This window comes from Vidua macroura, chromosome 20, assembly GCF_024509145.1.
Source record: "Vidua macroura isolate BioBank_ID:100142 chromosome 20, ASM2450914v1, whole genome shotgun sequence".
Taxonomy (NCBI): domain Eukaryota; kingdom Metazoa; phylum Chordata; class Aves; order Passeriformes; family Viduidae; genus Vidua; species Vidua macroura.
In genome coordinates this window covers 10027128-10049119 of record NC_071590.1, presented here as the reverse complement: position 1 = coordinate 10049119, position 21992 = coordinate 10027128, and the positions used below count along the sequence as shown (strand labels likewise).

The 21992-nt window shown below is 47.9% G+C and overlaps 1 protein-coding gene across 1 annotated transcript in view; it reads right to left on the bottom strand.

Annotated features, from left to right (window-relative positions):
* AATF (apoptosis antagonizing transcription factor) overlaps positions 1-21992 on the bottom strand; it is a 38811-nt gene that overhangs the window by 10926 nt on the left and 5893 nt on the right. Inside the window, exons 5-11 of the mRNA XM_053995995.1 lie at positions 14496-14610; positions 14014-14218; positions 13173-13337; positions 12351-12434; positions 5377-5444; positions 4285-4365; positions 1405-1476 (exon numbers count right to left, since the gene is read on the bottom strand). Coding sequence (XP_053851970.1) covers positions 1405-1476; positions 4285-4365; positions 5377-5444; positions 12351-12434; positions 13173-13337; positions 14014-14218; positions 14496-14610 — 790 coding nt within the window. The remainder of the gene's footprint in view (positions 1-1404; positions 1477-4284; positions 4366-5376; positions 5445-12350; positions 12435-13172; positions 13338-14013; positions 14219-14495; positions 14611-21992) is intronic.

Below are 21992 nucleotides of genomic sequence, written 5' to 3'. Positions count from 1 at the left end.
AGGGGCATTTTGAACAGAGAAGTGAGCTGACCCCCAGAGAGTGGCTCTGATTTTCAAACAACTGACTGAGAGCAGCAGATCTCTTCATCTGGGGAGAGCTGAACCAAAACACCCACAAAAGGCCCAATTTTCACCCTCCCACTGCAGTATTTTGGATGTGTTCAGTGTATGGATGCAAACACAAATGGTGTCAGCTGTGGGGGAAGACAAAAAGTAACACCCAGCTTTTCACAAGAATTCCCACTCAAATGTGCAAGGGCTGCTGCAAAGAGGAAGCAGGAATCTGTTCCCATCTGGAACACGACAAGAAATGGTGGTGCTAAATCACAGCAGAGGGAATTTCAAGCTAAACATTAGGAGTGCACGGCTGGAGGAACAGCTTGGAGCCTCCCACACTTCTTTCTGTGGTGAGAGGAACAATACTGAAAAATCAGGGCAGCTGAGCTTTGCTCTCACTTGAAAAGAAAAAAAAAAGGAGTGGGGAAAAAGAAAAAAAACCAGAGTAAAGCAACTCTGAGAAAGATGCAGTGATGAAACAGCACAGGTGCTATGGACACAAAACTCCTCATCCATAAGTCCCTGCAATCCCCCAAAAGGCAGCAGGTATTTGGTTTCCATCTCACAAACAGACAAATGACATCTCTCCCTCACAGAGCACAAACATGTTCCACAACCCAGGGGAAAGATGTTTCTCAAGCTTTCTCCATCCATTCACTGGAAAAATTATTCCACTTCCTTCCCACAAACAGCTTTTGGAGATTTGGGTTTAAAGTGTATTGCTGAAGAAATATGGGTGGATATGTGGGAGAGCTGTTTGGAAACTATGCACAAAATTTCACTGGTATTTTCTTTACTAATTACCACATTAAAACATTACAGTCTCCCAATAAAATTCTTTACTCTTTAAATAGAGATAAACACAAGCAACATAAAAGTCTTGAGTGAATCTTGAGAGAACTATTCCAGTTATTAACTGAGCTAAGAAAATGCACATTAACCAGAATATAGAAGCTGCTATTTCTGTTAGAAGAGAAGCTCTTCTTAAGCTCTGATTCTACCTGAAGACACCAGGTGGCTTAGCTGTGTAATTCCATAAAACGGGGAAATTCCAAAATTTAGGACTTTGGAAATTAGAACTCCTAATTTCAATTCAGGAGTTCTAAAGCAGGAATCAAACCCTAGGTGCTAGAGATCTATGACAATTTCTGGTTTGGCATCACAGTAATTACAGAGTGAAAGCTCAGCCAGGCTGCCAGGACAGATGTGACCAAGACACCCAGGCTGTGATGCCAGTGACAAATGGGGAGCTGATAAGAAGGAATGGAGAGGGTGACAGGCTGAAGAACAGGTCAATACCACGCTGTCATGGAGCCATTTGAGAAACATAATTAATCTCTTACTCACCTGGCATCATCATTCATTGTGCAGAGGTCAATAGGTGCCATGAAGCTCACCAGCTTGCTGTGGACATGGTACCTGGGGAGAGCAGCAGGCAGCACGTCAGGAGCTGCTCACGAGGAGGAGATGCTGCCTGCCTGGGCAGGGAAAAGCAGGGCTCTCCTGGGGGCTGATCCCTCAGGAGGCACCAGCTGGAGCTGGCAATGCCCCTCCCCTCTGGGAACAGCAATAACCAGGTGAACAGTGAAGTGAGGGACAGCAAATCCTCTCTGATCCCAGCCGGGGACAGGACAGCAGCGCCCGTGAACTGAGAGCCCCAGACAGACAACCCTGAGGGGTCAGACAGACAAACAGCCCCTCCTTGCCAGCCCTCCCATCAGACCTGCTCCAGCATCCCTCTGCTCCCCCTCCTGCCCTGCTCTGTGCTCTGCAGAGCCCTGAAGGACAGCAAAATCCACTCTGGAGCCATTTCCAGAGCTGGGAAATCTCACCCTGAGTGACCTGCAAATGGAGCATGTGAAAACCAGGGAAGAAGGAGACAGGAAAAGGCCTGTGCAGAGAGGGGATGGGGCACGTTCTCATCACCAAAACATTGCTGCAAGGTGTCCTGCACCTCCAGAGAGAGAATCCCCATCCCATTTGCCACCCTGGGCAGGAGCCTGCAGGGATTTCATGATTTATATTCAACATAAAATTTAACAGGGTACTGAGAACCTCTGAATGAGCAGCTCTTAAACCCTGTGTCCAAGGGCAGGGGATTCCAAACCCAGGCATTTGTATGCACTGCCTACCCCAGACTGAGGGTTCCATCCAGGCTGCTGCTATTTATAGAGCTTGACAAACAGCAGGCAAAAGGATCCACCAGCATTTGCCCAGCATCACCTTTCCACTCTGTCACCTCTGCACTCCTCATGTTTGCCTGTGCAGGAGCACTCCCTGGGGGATGCTGAGCTCACAGCCCATCTCACAAGGCTCCTCAGGCACAGCCTCACACAGGGGCACTCTGCAGCCTTTGTCCCTGGTGCTGGAAGGAGCTGTCCTGCTGGGATGCTGCAAGGATGGAGCTGGGAGCAGCCACAAACCACAGCTCACAGCCTGGGCTCTGCAGCAGCCCCGTGGGCACAGGCAGGGCAGGGCTCCTGCAGGCACAGCCTGCCACGGGCTCGGGGCCACTCAGCTCCAGCCTCTGTTTGCCCACAGCTGATTGCTTTTGGAAAACCCCAGCCCAGTGGGAAATATTTCACTTGGTGCAGAGAAAGACACCCCACGTTGCAGCAGCACAGCTCAGAAAACACTGACATGAGAAAGCTGTGCAAGCATCCCTCCTCCATGGCTACCTCCAGCAGGTTTCTCAAGTTTGATTTTTGGATGAACTTATTTCCTCTCTTAATGCCCAAATTTCCCTCGTGTCAAGCGGAAGACTGACTGCCTCTGGAAGCACCTGGAGATCTTCAGCCCCTACAATAAACCAGCACATTGCACCCAAACAGGCTCTAATATTGCAGCTTTGCTAAAAAAGGAAGAATTAAGGAGACAGATGAAACTTGGTATTAAATACTTGTCTCTCCAGGATCTGAAAGTCATGAAAGCAAATGTAAGCACTGCTTACAATTTTAGAGAAGGAGAGAGGGTCAGGGATCTCCTGGGGTGACACCAAGTCTCTCAGAGGAAGCACCAACTATTTGAAAACCCATTTGGGCTCTACTGCCCTATTCTGAAAAATACAGGAGCTTAACCGCACCTTAACCCCAACCACAGACAATGAGCCTTTCTCCTTTTTATTGTTATTTTCCCCACAGGCTCAGCACAACTTTTAGTGAGAGGAGCAAAAAGAGGCACCTGAGATGTAAGAGGCAGCTGACTGGGGGGAGAGCTGCTCCCCCAGGACTGCTGAAGGCACAGACTGCACACAAGGAGAGATTCCCCGTTATTCCTGGAGGTTTACAGGGCTGCCTCAGTTGTGTGATGTTGTCAGGAGTTTTGACTGAATCCTGAATATACCCAATTATGTGTGATGCTGACAGAAAAGAATATTGATAGTCAATAATTACAGGCTTTTCAGGCCAACAAAGTAGCTCTTCCCTCTTTCAATAAATTATCTTATGACATCTATCTTAAAAATTGCTATGCCAGGCCAGACCCAGACTGACTCCACTGACTTTCTATCAGATGCCATCTAAACTCAGGATTTATGGTTTACTCACAAAGGATGGTTAATGTGCTGGATTTTTCAGGAAGCAGAGCAGCTTTTCAGCATCCTCCCACCTCCACCACAAATCATGCTGATCTCAGGGAGACTCAGAGAGCTGCTCTGCAAAGGGGAAACACCTCCTGCTCTCCAGGCTGCTGCCCTTCCCACGTGGCTCTTCCACTGAGCCTCAACCCAAATGAGTGATCCAGGAGGGAAATGATTCAGACATGAAGGGAGCTGTGATGTGAGTTACCAGCAAAGAGAGATTTGACACCAGATTCCAGCTGGCACTCAGTGAGAAATAGAGATTTACCTGAGGTATTTCTGCACATCTTCCCTTGGAGGTGCTGCCACGTCTCAGTCAGGAGATACAAATTGCACAAGAGGGGTTTGTTCTCTCTCTCTGGAAATTCCAGCCCCAAATGGCTCAGGGACATGTGAGCACCTTTCTGTGGTGTTTGCCCAGACCCTGACTGGGGCAATGCTCCCAAGCTGCATCCACCAAGCTCTTATTCCAGGGTCCAGGAACATCAGCATTCCCCACTGACTGCCCAGAGCAAGAAATGCCCTCAAAGTCCCAAATCAGCCAAGATTCCCCAAAGCCAGCTGGGGTAAAACACACCCAGAGCTCTCAGACTTTTTTTTTTTTTTCCCAAAATCAGGATTTGTGTGTGCTTGCAGAAGGTGTCACTCACCGGATTCTCCTTCCTTTGCTGGCTTTTCTGTCCACTTTCTTCTTTATTTTGCTCCGTAACTTCTGGATGGCCAACCACTGCCTGGGGAATGCAGAACAGCAGGAACTCAACTTCAGAGCCACTGAACACTCCCAGAAACACTCTCTGATCCCCAGCTGTATTAAGAGCTCCACTTCTCAACCAGAACTTCCTCAAGTCAAAGAAGTTTCCAGCAGGGAAAAAACTTCTCCTGGTTATAAATATTTTTTTTAACTGAAACGAGCGTCATCTCACCTGATTTATACAATGAAAACTCGACATCAGGGAAAAAATCTAACAAAATCCAATTACTGCAATCTTAATATAATCTTAATTACTGTAATCTATTTTATTGTAAAGTCAGATAAATGTACAATGCAATCACCACTTAAATGTAATTTTGTCTATATCGTGTTAAATCATAGTGAATAGCTTTCCATAATATTCCAGACGTACACAAAATAAATCTGACACATTGCACTAAAATCTGGGTGGTATTTTACAAGGAGAAAAGTTGTTTCACCATCACAACATTTCCTGATGCATTTTCTTCCCCTCCCTATAGACAACCCCCCCAAAATTGTTTCAGGGAAGAGCCCAACTCCAGCTTTTTCAGCCTTCCTTGGCTTTTACACTTTTCTGACTTAGAGCCCGTGGCTATTTCAATGTACACTGCTCGTGAAGTGGCATTTGGAGGATTCTTCACTTTCTAACTCTAGAGTTAAACAGAGAAATAAGAGCTTCCCTGCATGGAATTATATTTTACTTCTGCATGCAGGGAGCATTCCCTGATATTGTTTTAATTGTACAGAACCCTTTCTTACAGGAGGGATACACAGGAATTGCTTTAACTGATGTCAGGTTTATTCTTCTAAACCACCACCAAAGCAGAGTCAATAAAGAGCCAAAGCTGAATTTCAGCACTGGGCAGCCAGTTTTTGTGCAGGAACCACTGAGAGACAGAAATACCTGGACCAAACCTTTCCAATGGGGAAACATCTCCAGAGGATCCCACACAAACAGCCTGGGAGTCTGTTTGGGCTGGAGAAGGGATGTCCCAGCCACCCCACTCACCTGCCCATGGCCACCTGGTCGTTGGGGTCCAGGGACGTGGTTTTGCGCTCGATCAGCTCTCGCAGGAGCTGCAGGAAAAGACAAAAAGCCCACCTGAGATGAGCACAGCTGTTGTGCAGCCAGCTGCTAACGGGGCAGATGTGCAGGAAAAGCTCAGCCCCACAGGGCTGCCCCCACTGCTGGGAAGGGCAGGGGAACTGAAACAATTCCCAAACAGCAGCTGGGCAGCGACGCTCGCTCAGAGAACAGCACAGCAAAATCCTTTCTACAGCTACAGCAGGAATGCTCAGGCAGCCTTTTCTATTTCTTTTTGTGTCCTGAGGGCTGGGGTTTGTCCTCTTTGCTTCCTGCAGCCAAAGGATGTTGTGAACAGCCTTTTTGGATCCTTGACTGGTGCTGTGTGTTTATCACCACTCACTGCAATCCATGCCTGCTGTGCCTTGGGTATTGGCCAAGATATCAACACAAGGAACAGAAACAAACCCTCCAAAACTGAGGGGAACAAACTGCTTCATGGACACCTACAATTCACCAGCCAGTGAAGTTACAGCTCAGAAACACCTGAAGCAGAGCCACCTGGAACCAGAATCCAGGCAATTCCAGGGAGGAAAAGCTGCAGGATGCTTTTGCTCCACCCTGCACCTTCCTCTCCTTTGAGGCATACACCACATTACCAGAAAAAAAGAAAAAGAGTGGTTCAAACATAATTAAAAACCTGCCACTACTTTTTTTTTTTCCCTACTTGCTTATTTTTGGAGATTATTACTGCAGCAATTACATTTAAAAATTCCAGGAGCCAGGCCACTGGTTTATTATCACTAGAAAACAGCAAGCTACTTCTCTGCCCTGTTTATCTGATTGATTCCCAACATCTTTCTGGCACACAATCTATCAGTTTATCTCTGCCACTTCATCACAGTCACTTCTGGCAGCTAAATACAAGATCCAAATCCAGTGTTACACAGACATACGACACAGTAAACCTGTGTAGCACTGCCACTCTGCAAACAGCTGCCCTTAAGGCTAAGCAGAAATGGGATCTTGCTTTCCAGTCAATATTCTGTCAAAAGCAAGGTGGGAGGGAGGCTTGGAGCAGCAGCCACAAGTGGTGCAGAGAGGTGAGAGTGGTTTCCTCCTGCTCCAGCAGAGAGGGGTGTGTGCTGTCTCCTCTGATCTTGTCCCTGGCACCAGGCACAGAGCAGATGTCACACCCAGCCACCCTGGGCTCCCGGGGAACCAGCAGCAGGACATTTCCTGCAGGGCTTGGCTCCTCCTGCTGGCCCAGAAATCCGGACTGCAACACCAAGGAGTGCCCCAGGATCTTACAGTTGTGCCCACACTGGTGAGACAATGCCAGGGGGCAGGGTTGGATGGGATATGGGGAAGGAATTCCTGGCTGGGAGGGTGGGCAGGCCCTGGCACAGGGTGCCCAGAGCAGCTGTGGCTGCCCCTGGATCCCTGAAGTGTCCAAGGCCAGGCTGGACAGGGCTGGGAGCAGCCTGGGATGGTGGAAGGTGCCCCTGACTGTGATGGGGTGGAACAAGATGAGCTTTAATGTTCCTTCCAACCCAAACCATTCCACAATCCCAACATGTATTTTTGGGGCGGGCTCCTAACCCTTAACCAGTTCTGTGGACCCTGGGGCTGACAAGGCCTTGCAGTGCTCCAAATGTTCTTCCAGTGCAGGGTCAGCTGGAGAGCAAGGCAAAGATGAGGGAGAAGTAAAAAAAAAAAAAAAAAAAAAAAAAAAAAAAAAAAAAAAAAAAAAAAAAAAAAGCAGGAGCAAGAGGGAAATTAGGAAATGGAAATAAAAGCTGTGAAGCATCTTGTTACATCTAAATAGCAAAAGTCTCCGAGCTGAGGTTATAAATCATGCTAACAATGGTTACTAAAATAAAAGTGGATGTAGCCAGAGGCTACCACTGAAAAAGTCAGCCCAGGCCTGCCTGGCTGCCTTTGGTCTTTAAGGATTTGATTAGTTTTCTGCTTTCTGGTTCAGAGTCTTGCATCCAGCCCATGCTCCAGAGCCAGCCAGGGCTTGGGATACAGAGTGAATGATAAATTCATTTACTGAATAAAGCAACACTGTTTTCCCAGCACAAGACTTAAACCACTTCCCAAACAGTAATATTTCATTAAGCCTGGCGATTCTGCTTAAAATTTATTAGTCAAAACAGAAAACTCTCATCAGACCCCATATATTCCATTAGGAGTGATATATGGTGTCTCCCAATGTCTAATTATTAACTAGGAAGTGTGAGTAAATCACCATCAGCGTTAAGCCCTGATGTGTGAAGACAGAGTTAGGCAATTCCAGCATCAAAAGGCTTTGATTTGAAACAGATCCTGTTTTGCTTTCCCTCCTTCACCTCTTCCCTGAGCTTGCAGAACCTCAGCTCAGTCTCCCACGGCAGCACACACAAGTGAGGGGGGCACAGCCCCATCCCACAGCTCAGCTCCCAGCCCCAGCTGCTCCTGCCCACAGCTGGGAGCAGGGGGACAAAGCACGGGAGCAGAGGGAAGCTGTCCCTGCCAGCTGAATGCCCCTTGGCAGGGAGTGCTGCCGTGTGCCAGGAGAGCTCCTGCAGCCTGCTGCAGAACCCAAGAGCTGGCCTGACACCAAAGCCAAGATCCCTGGAGCACTGAAGGGTTCCCTACAGAATTCCCCTGCAGGAGCTCTGCTCTGTGCCAGTCAGAGAGGTGCACACCAAGCCCCCTGGGCACACTCAGAGGGACTTGGAAATGCCATCAGGGCGCTGTTCCAGGGTAACAGGGACTCATTTCTCATTTGACAGGTCAATTTTCATTTGAGAGGTTAGGTCTCATTTTCATGCACTATCTATCAGTGTTTCTAATCCTACACCCGCTGACCTTTCTGATTTGCAGACCCCTAAGAATTTCCAGTTGAGACAAAGAGCTAAGGAGAGCTGGAATCAGCCTCGTGACAAAAGGCTCACTTGTCTTAGACCTTACAGAGCAAATCAAATTTAAAAAGAAGTCCATCTATAGATCCCCTGTCAAGCTCCCACTCAGTAGCCGTGTAACAACATTTGGATTTCTACCAACACCAGAGAAAATTTAAGTTTGCAGCTCAAATATTATTTTAAATCCCCCTTGAAATGCTGCTTTTTAAAAACTTAATTTTTATATTTAATAAAATGCAAGTGGAAATCACTGGACAGTTTCTTTTTAAAGCCCATTTAATTCAAATTCAGGTTTGTGTAAGATGCACAGATTTGCCTATTTTCGAAGAACCCATTAAGAGAAGCTCCAAATCAAGCTTTAAAATGTGTTATTAACCACCTACCCAGCCATTTGAGAGATACATGCCTGTGATAAGAGTATTGTATTGCCATTAACCTGTGGGATGGTTCGAGACATCTCTTATTCACACAAAACTCTAAATGCATCTAATTAAAGCCACAAGATCAGCTGTCCATATTAATCACTCACCGGTTTAATTAAGGTAAACCAGCTTGTCACAAAGCCAGGCTTCTCTATCCCTCACCGTTATTGACTTTTAATAGTTCTCTGGATTGGTAATTCCTTGTTTAGGGCATTACCAAATTCCTGGGAGAGGACACCACACTGTGGGCCAGGAAACTGCTGGGGACACAAGGGGAACCACCCCATCCGTGAGGTTTTCCAAAGAGGCACACAGGGGGGTTTAAGGATGCTGACCTTGGGGTAAATCCCAGCTGTGGGGGGATGAGAACCCCTCCTGGAATGTTCTGGTGATTCCTTGGGTGTTCCCCCTCCACTCTGGCTCCTCTCTGGTGCCCACAGCCAGGACTGGTGGCAGTGGGCTTGTCACAAAATGCCCAAACCAGGGGAGGAGGGAGCAGGAGAGCAGAGGAAAAAAGGGATTATGGATATTCCCAATTCTCCTTAGGCATACCTGCTGCCAGAAGTGATGAACATTTGTTCTGGGAAGAGCTGCTACCAGTGGAACACTTAGCATATGAACACTAACCTAATTCCTGTTGGAAATAAACCAATTTCCACTCTCTCCTTTACCAGAGGAGTATTTCAACCTAACAATAAAATCTCCACTGTAGCATGTCAGAGCAGCAGCTCCCTGGTAGCAGGCTGGAATTTTAAGTCTTAATGCTGCAATATCAGCTGTAATGAATTCTACGTAAATATGACTTCTAAAAATAAAAATCCTTTTTCTTCCCCAAAAACCATCTATGAAGGAGAATTTAAAGGAAAAGGAAACGGGCTCCAGCCTCTCACTGCTGCCAGTAATGAGGAGCCTTCTGAAACACTTTAACTATTCCCACCCAAATAAAAATATTTCACTGCAATACTCAGCTCAGCTTTCCATCACCATCCAATATGGGTCATCACAATAAAGATTGGAACTGCTTATAAAACAAGTGAAGAACAGGAGAAAAGGCAAAGTGGGATGAACAGGCAGAAGAGAGTTAAATCCTGAATCATCACAAAATTCCACCAGACCCACCTGCTGAATTCTACTGAATATTAAGACCCAGACAAGAAAATTGTTTTTCCAGAAGAAAAACAGATTAATTAAAGAGCTTTTTATTATAATGTATAATAAAGCAGTGTAACTACCTATTTTGTTATTAACTTGTGCACATTCATCAAATCTGGTTCATTTTTACCTGCCTAATTTCACAGTGACACATAGAGGAAGCTGCTTTCCAGTGCTGTTCTTTACCTGAATGTTTACCTTTTGAGCAGTAATCAAAATAAATTCAAAACTCTTAAAATGTTATTTAGAGGAGTGAAAACGACCCCCAGGGAAGCCTGGCTGCAGATTTAAAGAGGAAGGAAGAGGCAGGTGCTGAAATGCACGCCGCAATCAGCGTTATGCACAGGGGTCAGAGGTTGTGAGCACCCTCAGCTTGCTGCTGCTCGCTCCTGGAGAAGCAGCTCCCTTCCCAGGTTTTATTTCCGTGCCCACATGCAATCCCCCACACACAAAGCACTGCTCAGTTATGACCCAGGGAAAGCAGAGCCATTCAGGGCCTTGTCAGCTCCATTGTGCTGCGCCCTCCCTGCTCTCAATGCAATGTTCAGCTCCAGCTCAGCGCCCTGACAAATAAAGGAAAGCACTTTATGAATCCAATTTAATTGGGAGGTGACAGAAAACACAGAGCCATTTTCCTCAGCCTTATCCCTGAACTGGCTCCAATCTCTGCCAAACCCCACCGAGCACAGGACACAAATCAGGGCAACTCCACAAACACCGGGATCTGCGCGGATCCCCTCTGCCAGGAAGCATTTTGGGGATGGACGAGAGGGGAAGGGTGGAAGGGAAGGAGAGGAGGAGGGAGAGGGATCAAAAAAAGCCCAGCAAGAGAGGAAAATGGATGTGCAGCTGCCTGGCTGCTCAGCAGATGTCTGTGTGTGATGTACGAGGCCGGCAGAGGCTGTCGGAGCTGCTGCCAAGTGATTAAAGCCTGCTCCAGCCTCAGCACTGCATTTCCAGCCCGTGGGGTTCCCAAAGTGGCACCCATGGCTGGCTGTGCTGCCAGATGTTGCTGGCTGGAGCTGCTCCTGCAGCTGGAGCAGCAGGGAAGGCAATCTGGAGCGCTGCCCTCCGGAGGGGCCGCGCCGAGCCCCTGTCACCCTGTCACCCATCCTTCACCTCTGCCCGGGCCTCAAACTGCTCCAATTTGCTGCCACTTCCCTCTTGGGAAATGGCCAAGATACAGTTGTGCCTGGCAGACCCATTTGTTTTACTCAGGTGATCCTCTTCCCTCAATGACCTCTATTAGTTTAAGTTTTAATTTAGATTAACCCCAGCACCCCAATTAACCAGTGAGGGGAGAAGCTAAGCTGGGCCTGCTCATATTTCTGAAATCACAATTTAGCACAGTTACAGTTATTAGAGGGAAAGATGGGGACACTCATCCATTGCTGTTTTCTTTTAAAGAATTTAACATTTCATGGCCAAGAAGCACCTTCTCTGCACATGTCCTTGGGCTGTCAACCTCAGCTGTTTCTGCACTCCATGATTTTGTTACACCAACTTCACTTCTCCTGTGTTCTTAGGGTCCAATCTGCCCCCAAAGCTGAGCTTCTGGACCCTAAATTCCACCTCAGCAATATCTCAACAGATTTATCTTTATTAAGATTTCTCTTCAATCCCTGCTGCCAACAGGATAGGCCCTCTCCCATCACCACTGGGAGCCTGGCACCCTCACATGGCAACAGCTCTGTCCTACTCCCCTAGCACTTTACTGGCCACTCTAATAACTATTCAGATTAAAAAAACCTGTCTTTCCAATGATAGAATGATATTTGTTTAGTCCTGAAGCTCAGGCTCTGTGTGGATCATCAAAGCAGGCAGAGGTTTCCACACACTGGGGAAGGGCTTACAGTGACACATTCCTCAGGATGTGACAATTCCAGTTTTCATAAAGCTGGCACTGTCTTTATTAAATGAACTACAAACACAGTGTTTCCCTGCACTGGGTGCAGACTCCTTGCTTCTAAGAATTTTGCAAATAAAAGGAATAACTGGCCTGGATCCAAGCTGGCCCAATTCCAAGAGAAGTGCTGGAGCAGCCCAGGAGCTCTCCCATTCAGCAGCTGAATGAGATGATTTAGGCTGGGACAAGAGCAACTTTTAGTGCTCCTGAGGATCCCTTGGGATTGTTTTTCCTAAGGGGGCTCTGTCCACAGAGAACAGAGAGGATTCAGAGCTTTTTCCCCTGTGCTGTTCCCCAAGCAGAACAACAGGCACAGCTCCTGCAGCCCTGACACGCTCGAGCATCCGCAGCAAGTTCACATCTACAGGGCAACTTCAAACTCACACAGCCCTGGAGCAAAAACTGAGAGCAGAGTGCCCTGAGGGACTTGCAGAGATTTTGGGTGTTAAAACAGGTACCTGAGCTTTACAGGTAAAGAGAAATACAGAGCACAGAACCAAGTGCATTTTCTCTGTAAGTATTAAAACCCAACTGGAGCCGTAATTGCAACACACATTTACCATCACCTACCTGGTGGTAAAAGTCATCATCATCAAATATCTCCTCATCGATGTCCTTCAGGTGCCTGTTGGAGTCTGAGGGGGGGAGGACTTCCTGCAAGCATCAAGGAAATACTGAGAGCTCACACGTGCACATTTCTGCCCCTAACTCCAGAGACATCACGTGCAGCAGCTTGTAAACACACTTGATGATATGAAGGAATGGGGAAAAGCTCCCAACACAACCAGCTTTTAAGGACCAGGAATACATTTAAAGGCAAGGCAGAAACGCTGCCAATGCCAAAATAGATTTATGATGCCTTTACTGGGAAATAAATAGGACTGTGCAAAGTCTTTCTGGCAAAATACTACAGATATTTTTTATGTAATGGCAAAAATACATCTTGCAAGTCCAGTAATTCTACCTGATCTCTCAGAATTGAGTATTTATTCATTCTTAAATACTAAATTAATAAAGGCCTTACTACTAACATATTCTGTAGGTTATATGCAGTATGATTTTAAAAGGGACTTTCTGGGTTAAAGACTCTAAACTGCAGAGTGCAAACCAAGTTTTGCTGCCGCTACCTCAAAAATCAGATTTAGTGAGCAGCACAGGAGGGGCACAATCCCAGCTCAAGGAAAGCCTCATTTTCCCCTGTCAGGAACTGGGACAGGAGATAATGCAAATACCACAAAACTGGAATTTCAATGTTTTTCCTTAGCCATTACACTGCAGGAATGAAGAATCAGCCAAATCCTCCTCCACCCGCCACCCAGACAAGCACAACACCTGCTAAAGGCCCCGCAGAGTTTCCCAGGATGAGTCAGAGCAATAAAACCCCCTCCTTACCGAGTTGCCAGGCCCGGGCTGAGGGGCTGGGGCAGGCTGCTGCTCCTGCTTGCCCAGCACGGTGTAGAGGGAGCGGCGGGTCTGGGTGCGCCGCAGCAATCGCTCCCTGTCCAGCAGGACGTGATCGATCTGCGCCAGCACCGAGCGCTCCAAGGCTCCGAAGCCCTGCACGGCATCAAGCAGTGTCAGATAACACACACAGCCTCTCCTCCAGGCACCACCGGGCCTCTCTCTGTCTTTCCATGTCACTGGATAAGCAGCTCCAGCAGCAGGAGGGGGACTGGGGCTCGTCGCAGGGATTTCCGCGAGGATTTTTTATTTGTTTCTCCCTCGCTCTCTCTTCCCAACCTGAGGCAAGTTGATGCCTGGCTTAATAAAATGCCTTTGCTGTTCTGGTTCAGATTAACTTCTCCTTGATTAATACCAACTCAGAGATGTGAGGAGACCCTGGATGTCTGGGTGAAATGATTACCCATTGTATTAAAGCCTACACTTCATGGAGGAGGAGAGCCTCAGAGGGCCCTGCTTCTGGGAGGAACCACAAACAGCTCCTGCAGCAGCAAGAGTGACATTTTCCTGGAGATTATTTGCTGCTGGAGATTGGCTGTGATGGGATGTCTCATTGACAGAACACAGAAACTACCAAGAGACACCTGGGACACTTTGAGGGATGGGGCAGGCAGAGCTGCTCCGAGCACCCTGTGTCAGGACCTCCCCACACTCATAGGGAAGAATTTATTCCATGTACCCCACCCAAATTTCCCCTTTTTCAGTATGGACTTGTTCCCCAGATCCCTGCTCCATGAGAGCCATGTCAGCACACACACAAACCAGGCCTTGCCTTCCCCATTTTGCCAGTTGCCAGCTTGGTCTTGTCGTGCCACTTCTGCAGGGTGCTGTTCCTGTAGGTCCTGAAGTCCTTGTAGCGCTTGGCTATGAACTCAGGGTACTCCTCAAACTTCAGCTTCCGTTTGGGGAGGCTCCTCCTCTTCTCCTGAGCCTTCTCCACTGGCTCCTCATCGCTGCTGCTCAGGATTTCATCCTCGCTGGAACAAAAGCACTCAGGATAAACACCCAGTCCCTTCCTAAGGCAATGTGGGAGTCCTCGCTGGCCCCTCCACACTGATACTTTTGTTAAAAGCCCCAAGGTTTAGCCCCTGCTCCATTATCAGAACTATTCCAAACCAGATTTCCCACAAGGCAGAACAGAGTGTCTGTCACCCAGACACAGCAGCAGGGTGAGGGTGGTCAGGAAGGCTGGGCATTGTCCTGTTTGCTGGACACCAAAGGGTTCAGGAAGTTCTTATCTCTTTTCGCATTTACCTCTCCGTTTTTGCTTGCTTTCCATCCACCAGATGCCTCGTGCCTGGGTACTGATAAAGCAGCTCATCCTGAAGTTCCACCAGCACTTTCAGCAAGGCCTCCAGGGCTTTACAACCTGCAGAGCAAGAGACACGAGTGATGAGACTTGATCTATGGGGGAAACTTTAAACCACGACCTGGCGAGTTTAATGAGAGGACTCTGATCAGAAAAGCAGAACTGCAGGCCCAGAGATCCTCAGGAAGAGAGAAAGGGAAGACAAGATGGGGTGGAGGGGTGTAAATGGATCAATAGATGGTGTGAATGTGATTTTTCCTGGGATGAGCAGTTGCACCCCAGGGTGTTCACACACACAGACCCTGAAGGGAGATGTGATGCTGTGTAAAGGCTTTTGCAGCTGACAGTTTTCCTGTACCCATGCAGTGCCTGTTCCAGTGGCTGTGGGTTCTCCAAGGACACACAGTTCCAGCTGACTGTGGGACACATTAACTGCACACTGCCACAGCACCTGCTCTTCAAAAATAGTTCTTTTGTGGCAACCAACAAGCCTCCCTGCAGAATTCTCTGACAGGAAACAAGTGTCTGCACAAACTGTCCCTCTGCACATCCATCACAGGGCCAGCTCTCCCAGGTGAAGCACTTGGCACAGCCCCACCCAAAACCTAAACTGACCTTACCCTGGCTGGCAGAGCATGTGGGTTTGTGTGGAGAGCAGGAGCTGGGACCTTCCCCAGAGCTTCCCCTGGTGCCTCCTCTGCCACGGAGCCAGTGGGGCTCCTCTGTTAACTCCCCAACCTCCCTTTGTACGTGGCACAAAAAGAACGGGGAGAACTTTTCCCCACTCCATTTTTTTTCCTTTATTTCTGTTTGTCAGTGGGGGACACAGAGATCATGGGTAGAGTGAACAGCAAATCTTCCTCAGGCAGACAGAGGCAGAAATCAGCCCAGACACTCAGAGGTCTCAATCTCCTGCGTGTTCTCACTGTGATATTGCTCAGTTGTCACCACCTTCAGATAAATTATGGCCTGACCTCAGTAACAGCAGTGTCAAGGAGAAGATGCTTTAAGATTTCTGTTGCAGATCAGCTGTTGGACTCGCCCTCCCTGAGCCCATGGTTCATTATAGATACACTCTGACAACCCCTCTATATAAACCTATTAACGGATTAGCTTTGCTGCACTTGTAAATCAGACGTGTGTGAGCATCAAAACAATTCCACCAGACAAACAGACAAAAGCCCTTAAAAATGCATTTGTTGTAGGTGTCTGCAGCTAAAGCATCACTTGCAGGAGCCAAGTGCCCCCACCCTAGCCTGAGTGCACAGCTTACACCAGCAAAATCCTTCCCACTGCCTGCAACGCAGCCAAATGTCCCCAGAGCTCCCCAAACTGTTTATTTTCTCCCTGCTGCCTCTCCTCCAGCAGCAGTGCTAATGCACCCCAGGCAGCTTTGATCCTGGCAATTACAACTGGAGTAGCACTCCAGCCCTTCTGGGGTATAGCAGGGCCGTGGTGAGCAGGCAAAGGAAATAAAGCAGGCTCAAGCTGCTCCAGGCTATGAGATACAGACCCCAGCAGAAGTGGGGATGGGGAGCAATTTTATTTGGAGTGAAGGGGCTGGAGAGGGCAGGGAAGACAATGACCGTGTGCCTAACCAGGTGGGAGGGCTAATTATTCCAGGCAGTGGCTTCATCACGAGCCTCTTACAGCTGGGTAATTTCCCTGTTCTCAGTTCTCGTGGATTTAATAGCATTATTGGATGGCATTCTCACTTCTACTCTTGGCTGCTTAAGTGTGCTGTAAACTCAACTTCAGAAGCCAAGTGTCACCCTCCTCTGCTCTCCTCCCATCTAGCCCTGCCCTATCCATCTCACATTTCATTCCAGAAGGGGTTGTTTTCTTCCCAGCCTCCTCTTCATCTCCTCTTCCCTCTGAAGCTCCTTTACACCATCTGCTGTGGGGCAGAGTCTGGCCCCATTTGTGAATGAAGGCAGCACAAACCCAAACCATTCCTGGATGCAAACTGGGTCATTCTGAAAGGAGGTGGACACTGACTGACCCTCCTACCCCCAGCAGGATTTTTGTAATGCTGCTCCTTGTCTGAAACCAGCACACCACAAACCTGGCTGGAATATAACCCCCAGCTCAGATGGGACTCAGAGTGCCAGTGGTGAGACACTGCCTTGGAAGAGTCACTTTTAAGAGTCCACAGGTGCCCCTTCATTTTGTGTCCAGGAGGGAAAAAGTAATTCCAGACCCAGCAGGCAGCAGATCAACCCACCCAGAATGCTGGGAGCCAGCACCAGGAAATCACAGTGTGCCTCAATACTCCTCTTCTGTCCTCCTTTCATCCAGCCCTCCACCCAGGCTGGAAGCAGCCCTGGAGTATTTAGCTCCATTCAGGGATGGATCAAAGTGCCAGGAGAGCCACCAGAGATGAAACCTGTCCTGCTGCTCTCAAAACACCCAAAAGCAATTCTGTCAGTGCCAGGGGGTGTGGACACACTGGAGTGGGGGTGTGGCTGCAGGGACTGATCCCAGAGCTGCCCTGGAAGCCACGCAGTGCCCATGGGGCTGCTGTGCTCATCCATGCTCCAAGGCAGCATTCCCACAGCCTCCCACACAGGAAAAGCCCTGCACTCCCTTCCATGACCTCTAAACCTCATATCACCCTCCCAAGCAGCTGCATGCAGGGACACTGAATCCATGGGAAAACCCTTCCTGGGAGGTACCAGCAGGAACCACCACCTACCCAGCACACAGCTCCACTTCAGAGCCTGTGCCAGCACTGGAAATTGAGGACTTTTCCCCCCTCAGTTCAGTCTGGGGCTCTGGAATATCACAGGCATGGCAATGCTTTCCATTCTCCCTGCCCCTCCGCAGGCTGGGGAAGCTCCCACAGGAAAGCTGCAGCAGTGCTGGCGTTGGGATGAGGGGATGCAGAGCAACAGCTGAGCTGGGAGCGCTCCCCTGCCTCCATGGACAGCCCCCAGGTCCCCACCACACAAACCGAAAGGAGGAGAGGAGCCCACCCTCTGCTCTGAGTGGCTGCACACAACGAGAAGGGTACACAGGTTTATCCCAGCACTGGGATGGACAGGGGGAATCTTCCCTCCCTTCAAGGGCTGTGGGACAGGAGTTAAACTCCAGGTCAAAATGGCCCTCGATGAGCTGGCCTCGGAACAATGCTCCCCATTCACATCCAGCAGCCAGCCACTTGCACTCGTCATCCCCAGCAATTAATCCCCCACCAAACACGTTTGATTAAATCTTTTCAAGCAAATCCTTTGCTTTGCTTTTGTTAGTTCACTTCTTGTCAACATCTATTAAAATATGCCTTTAATTCTCCCACAATCTTAAAAAACACCGATTCCACTGTCTTCAACTTTAATCAACTGTATGGCCGGCATTTTTCATTTCATAATAATGTGCTGTTTGGAATTCAAGAGGCAGGCTCAACATCAATCATTCGGCAAGAATTTTTCCACTGCAATAAATATGCAAATGAGGAAAGCCAGTCAGTCGTATTTCAGGCCCGACTTGCTAGTGTTTTAAAAAAGACACAAATTTATTAATTGCCGTTGGCCAGCGGAATCCTATTACTTTGGGCATTGATTACAAAGCTGTGTGAGTGATTATTGTGCAACTCGCAGGCTATCCAGGCATGAGGAAAAATTATTAAAGCAAGGCAGAGATTATCAACTCGGAATAACAATAAGCCTTAACATTTTAGGCCTCTAACTTCTTCAACAAAGAATTACGCCGCAGCTCCAGTGTATCATAATTCTGAAGCCTGTCAGTATTACTTTTGGAGCTTGCTCTATATTCCCAGCAGCAGGATGTTCCCAGCCAGGAAAAAGGAGGGGGAATTCCTCCAGGTGTCACATCTCAGACATGGGGCTGTGGACAGGAGCCTGGATGTAATTCCCAGTGTGGGAGGAACCTCAGGAGGAACAACGCGGGGCAGGCAGGATGCCAGCAGCCTGGCACCCCTGAGCATCCCCAAAGCAACATGGCTCAGAAATAAAAGAAATAATTCTGTTGGATAAGCCTCAGACAGGAGCTCCAAGAGCCAGCCCAGACTCAATGTTAGGCTAAAGGTGATTTTTCACAGGTGGTGTGGTTACATTCCCATTTCTCACAGACTTCAGCACAAAGCACTGGGAAATCTGTCCAAATTTAGGAAATTATGGGAGCAGCACTCCTTTCATGTTTCCCAAAACAAGGAGTTTGGGAAATTTTACCAAACGATAGGAGGAAAAGGGCCGACTTTGCTGCTGACAGCAAAGGTCTGCTCCACACCCAAGCCCAGTTTGCTGCTTCCATCGGAATGCAAATGATGCAAGAGCCTTTGCAGAGGGGAAAATTGCATTCCCTGGGCACAAAGGAGCCAGGGCTGCACCCCCCTTCCACAGCAGTGCTTCAGCTGACTCCCAGAGAGTTCCAGAACAGCCTCAATTTAGCCCTTTCACTCCAATATTACTGCATCTGACAGGGAGGACAACAGGATCAGACACAGATGAGTTTGCTAAAAGTAAAGAAAATAACTGGATTCAACAACAGAATAAAGGCTGGGTATTCAGGGGTTTATTAGAGGGGACTGGGGGAGGGGGAAAGCTGAGGAGGAGAGAAAGAGAAACACTTCCATGAAGTTCATGCTCTGCTGATTCACCTCAACCATCATCTTTTGATATCAGCCCAAACCAGGGAGGGGATGGGGCTGGCAAAAATGAGATTTATAAAAACTGATGCTTTCCATTACTGGAAATGCAAAGAAGCTGACAGCACACATTCCTGCCTCTGCCAGCCTGGAGTCCCCAAGTACGTGGGCAAGGAGGAGAAAGGAAGAGGAGAGGTGAGATTTCATAGTTCTATCTGGATATTAAGGCTAGAAGGGAACATCAGCCCATCCAGACTGACCTCCCCACATAATACCAGGCCATTAATTGTATTTATCATGACAAGCCCTGAGTTTCCACCTCAAGGTACCCGACTGCCAATTAATCCGAATTAGCTGACATTTGCACACACTTGTCTGGACACTTTTAAAGCCTTTGTTTCCCTGCATCTTGTTTGTGCAGTACACTAACATGCACAAATATTTAGCTAAATTCAGTTTAATTAGCTATTAATCTTGAGAAACTCAGGTGTAGGCAAAGCTGTCTGAGTGTGGTGTAATCCCATGGGCTGGTGTTCAGCTGGATCAGGTCACCAACCAGGCACTGTCCCAGCATTTCCTGCACCAAAATTTAAGGCAGATTTCAAATAAACCTCAGACATCACCAATGAACAACACACATGGCTGTGGAGATCACCTATAAATCATTTTACCACACCCATTCCATGAGAAGGAGACAACAATTCTGCTCAAAAATACTGAATACCACAAGCCAAAAGCCTTGGCACTCTGTGAGGGAGGGCAAGAGTTTTTTTCCCTGAAAACAGCCCAAACCTGCATGTTAAATAAATGTCCTGCATTTCTCCACTACCTCCCACACAGAATTCCTGAACAAAACACAGGAATGTTTTGACACACCACAAAATACCTTCCTGGTACCGCTCACAGCCCGAATTCTGCACATGCCCAAAACACCATGGGCTTCATGACCCAACTTAACACTCACACAGCAACTCCAGAGCTCCAAAGCCGAGCCCTGGCCTTGTCTGCAGCCTCTCCCTCCATGGCTCTTCCCTCCCACTCACTGGCACAGGCAGCACACCCAGAATGGCCCAGGAGCTGTTCATCCTGAGCCCACTCCTCTCCAAAAGCTCTCCGTGGCATATTCCAGAAAATGTAGAAAAAATGATCTGATTCCTTCATTTCTTTCAGCTGAGAGAAAAGAGTCTCCAATGATGTCAACAGGCTTTGGCTCAGTCCCAAAAAGAGTTGAACAGATTCTCCATGAGGTCAGAGAGGAGAGGTGACATTTGGGGACACCTGCATCCACACCCATTTCAATCACATCCAGTCCTGCAGGAACTGACAGGGCTGACGCTTTTTGTATTCATAAAGTGTCCAGACTAACACAATTCAATTAAAATGAGCCACCAGTTTTAAGTGGGCTAGATCTGATCACAATAATTTACACTCAGGCTTGAAACCCAGTTCTGCTGTCACACATTTGTGCAGGCTCCCAGTAAAATCTTCAAAGCAAGAATATATTTAAGTCCATGATCTTGCCTAGCACCAATTAATCCTGTAACTGCTCCATGCCTCTGGAAACTGTGTAATCTGCCTGTGCCTCAGTTCCTCCCCCTCCCTGTGCCACTCACCCTGCTCTGTATTAATGCATTAACATCTCCAGATGGAGGTGTGGAAAAAGCCACCAGGAACAGAGGTGAGAACAGAATTACCAGGGAGTTCTGGGCTGCTGAGTCCTGCAGGCTTCCCTTAGAAATTCCAAGCCTGTGTCAGTAAATTCCATTTCATCACAGAGCTGTTCCCACCCAGCTGTGTCCAGGTGAGGGGAGAGGGGAAGCCTTGCCAGCACATCCTCTCTCCCAGGAAGTGGAACAGGTCCTCTGGCACCTACAGCAGACTGGATTTTATCCAGAATTAGTCCCTGCTTAACCAAGTGTCTTCAACATGACTTACCTAGATGTTGTGGAGGATGTAAAAATATTATTTTGAAGACTGGGGCTAAGAGAGCCCAACCAAAATACTCATTAAAAAGACACTGAGAACATACTCCTACACTAACTGAGACTAAACAGAATCTTTCCCTCTCTCTCAAATGTCAAAATATTGCAGAACCAACCCAGAAGAAAATCAAGATACTCAGGGTGAAGCACTCAGAGAGGTCTAAAAGTGCTGTTTAGTCCCAAGCCACAGAATCTGTCATGGGACAGGTACCCAACTGCTGTGCCAGGGCCCAGCTCAGGAATTATTCCTGATGGGAGCACAGTTCTCTCCCAGCACACTCACCACAAATTCCCACCTGTTTCCACCCCAGAAACATTTCTGGGTCACTCTAATTTTGAGGAACAAAAATCCAACAACTTCATTTCCCAGAAGGCAACAAAGCCCTGTGGGCTTGTTTTTTTGTTTGTTTGTTTGTTTGTTTGTTTTTATCTGATTCATTTTATTCAGGTTTATTTTATTATTGATCACAAACCTTGGTGGAACTTCACCACAGTTCTCCAAAGTGTAAATAAGTTAATATTTGCTGTTGGTTCCTCCACTGAGCGAATCCATCCCCACACACCCTGCATATCTACCTTTACCAAGCCCACTACTTCCTCCATTTCTTGAAATTATCTGCAGCTTATGCTGAGGAATAGAAATGTGGGATTCTGGTATTCTCTCTCAATCCACTGACAGAGGGAGACAAAGCCAAAAATACCCCAAAACCCCACACAAACGCAGTGAGCAGTTTGCATTTCAGGGACCTCCTGAACTCCTGCAAAAGGAAAGCACAGCCACTTGTCCCTTTAAAGTCCTGCAATTGCCATCAGTTTCTGGCAAAAAAAACTCCCTCACCTGGGTTTCTGTACTTTCT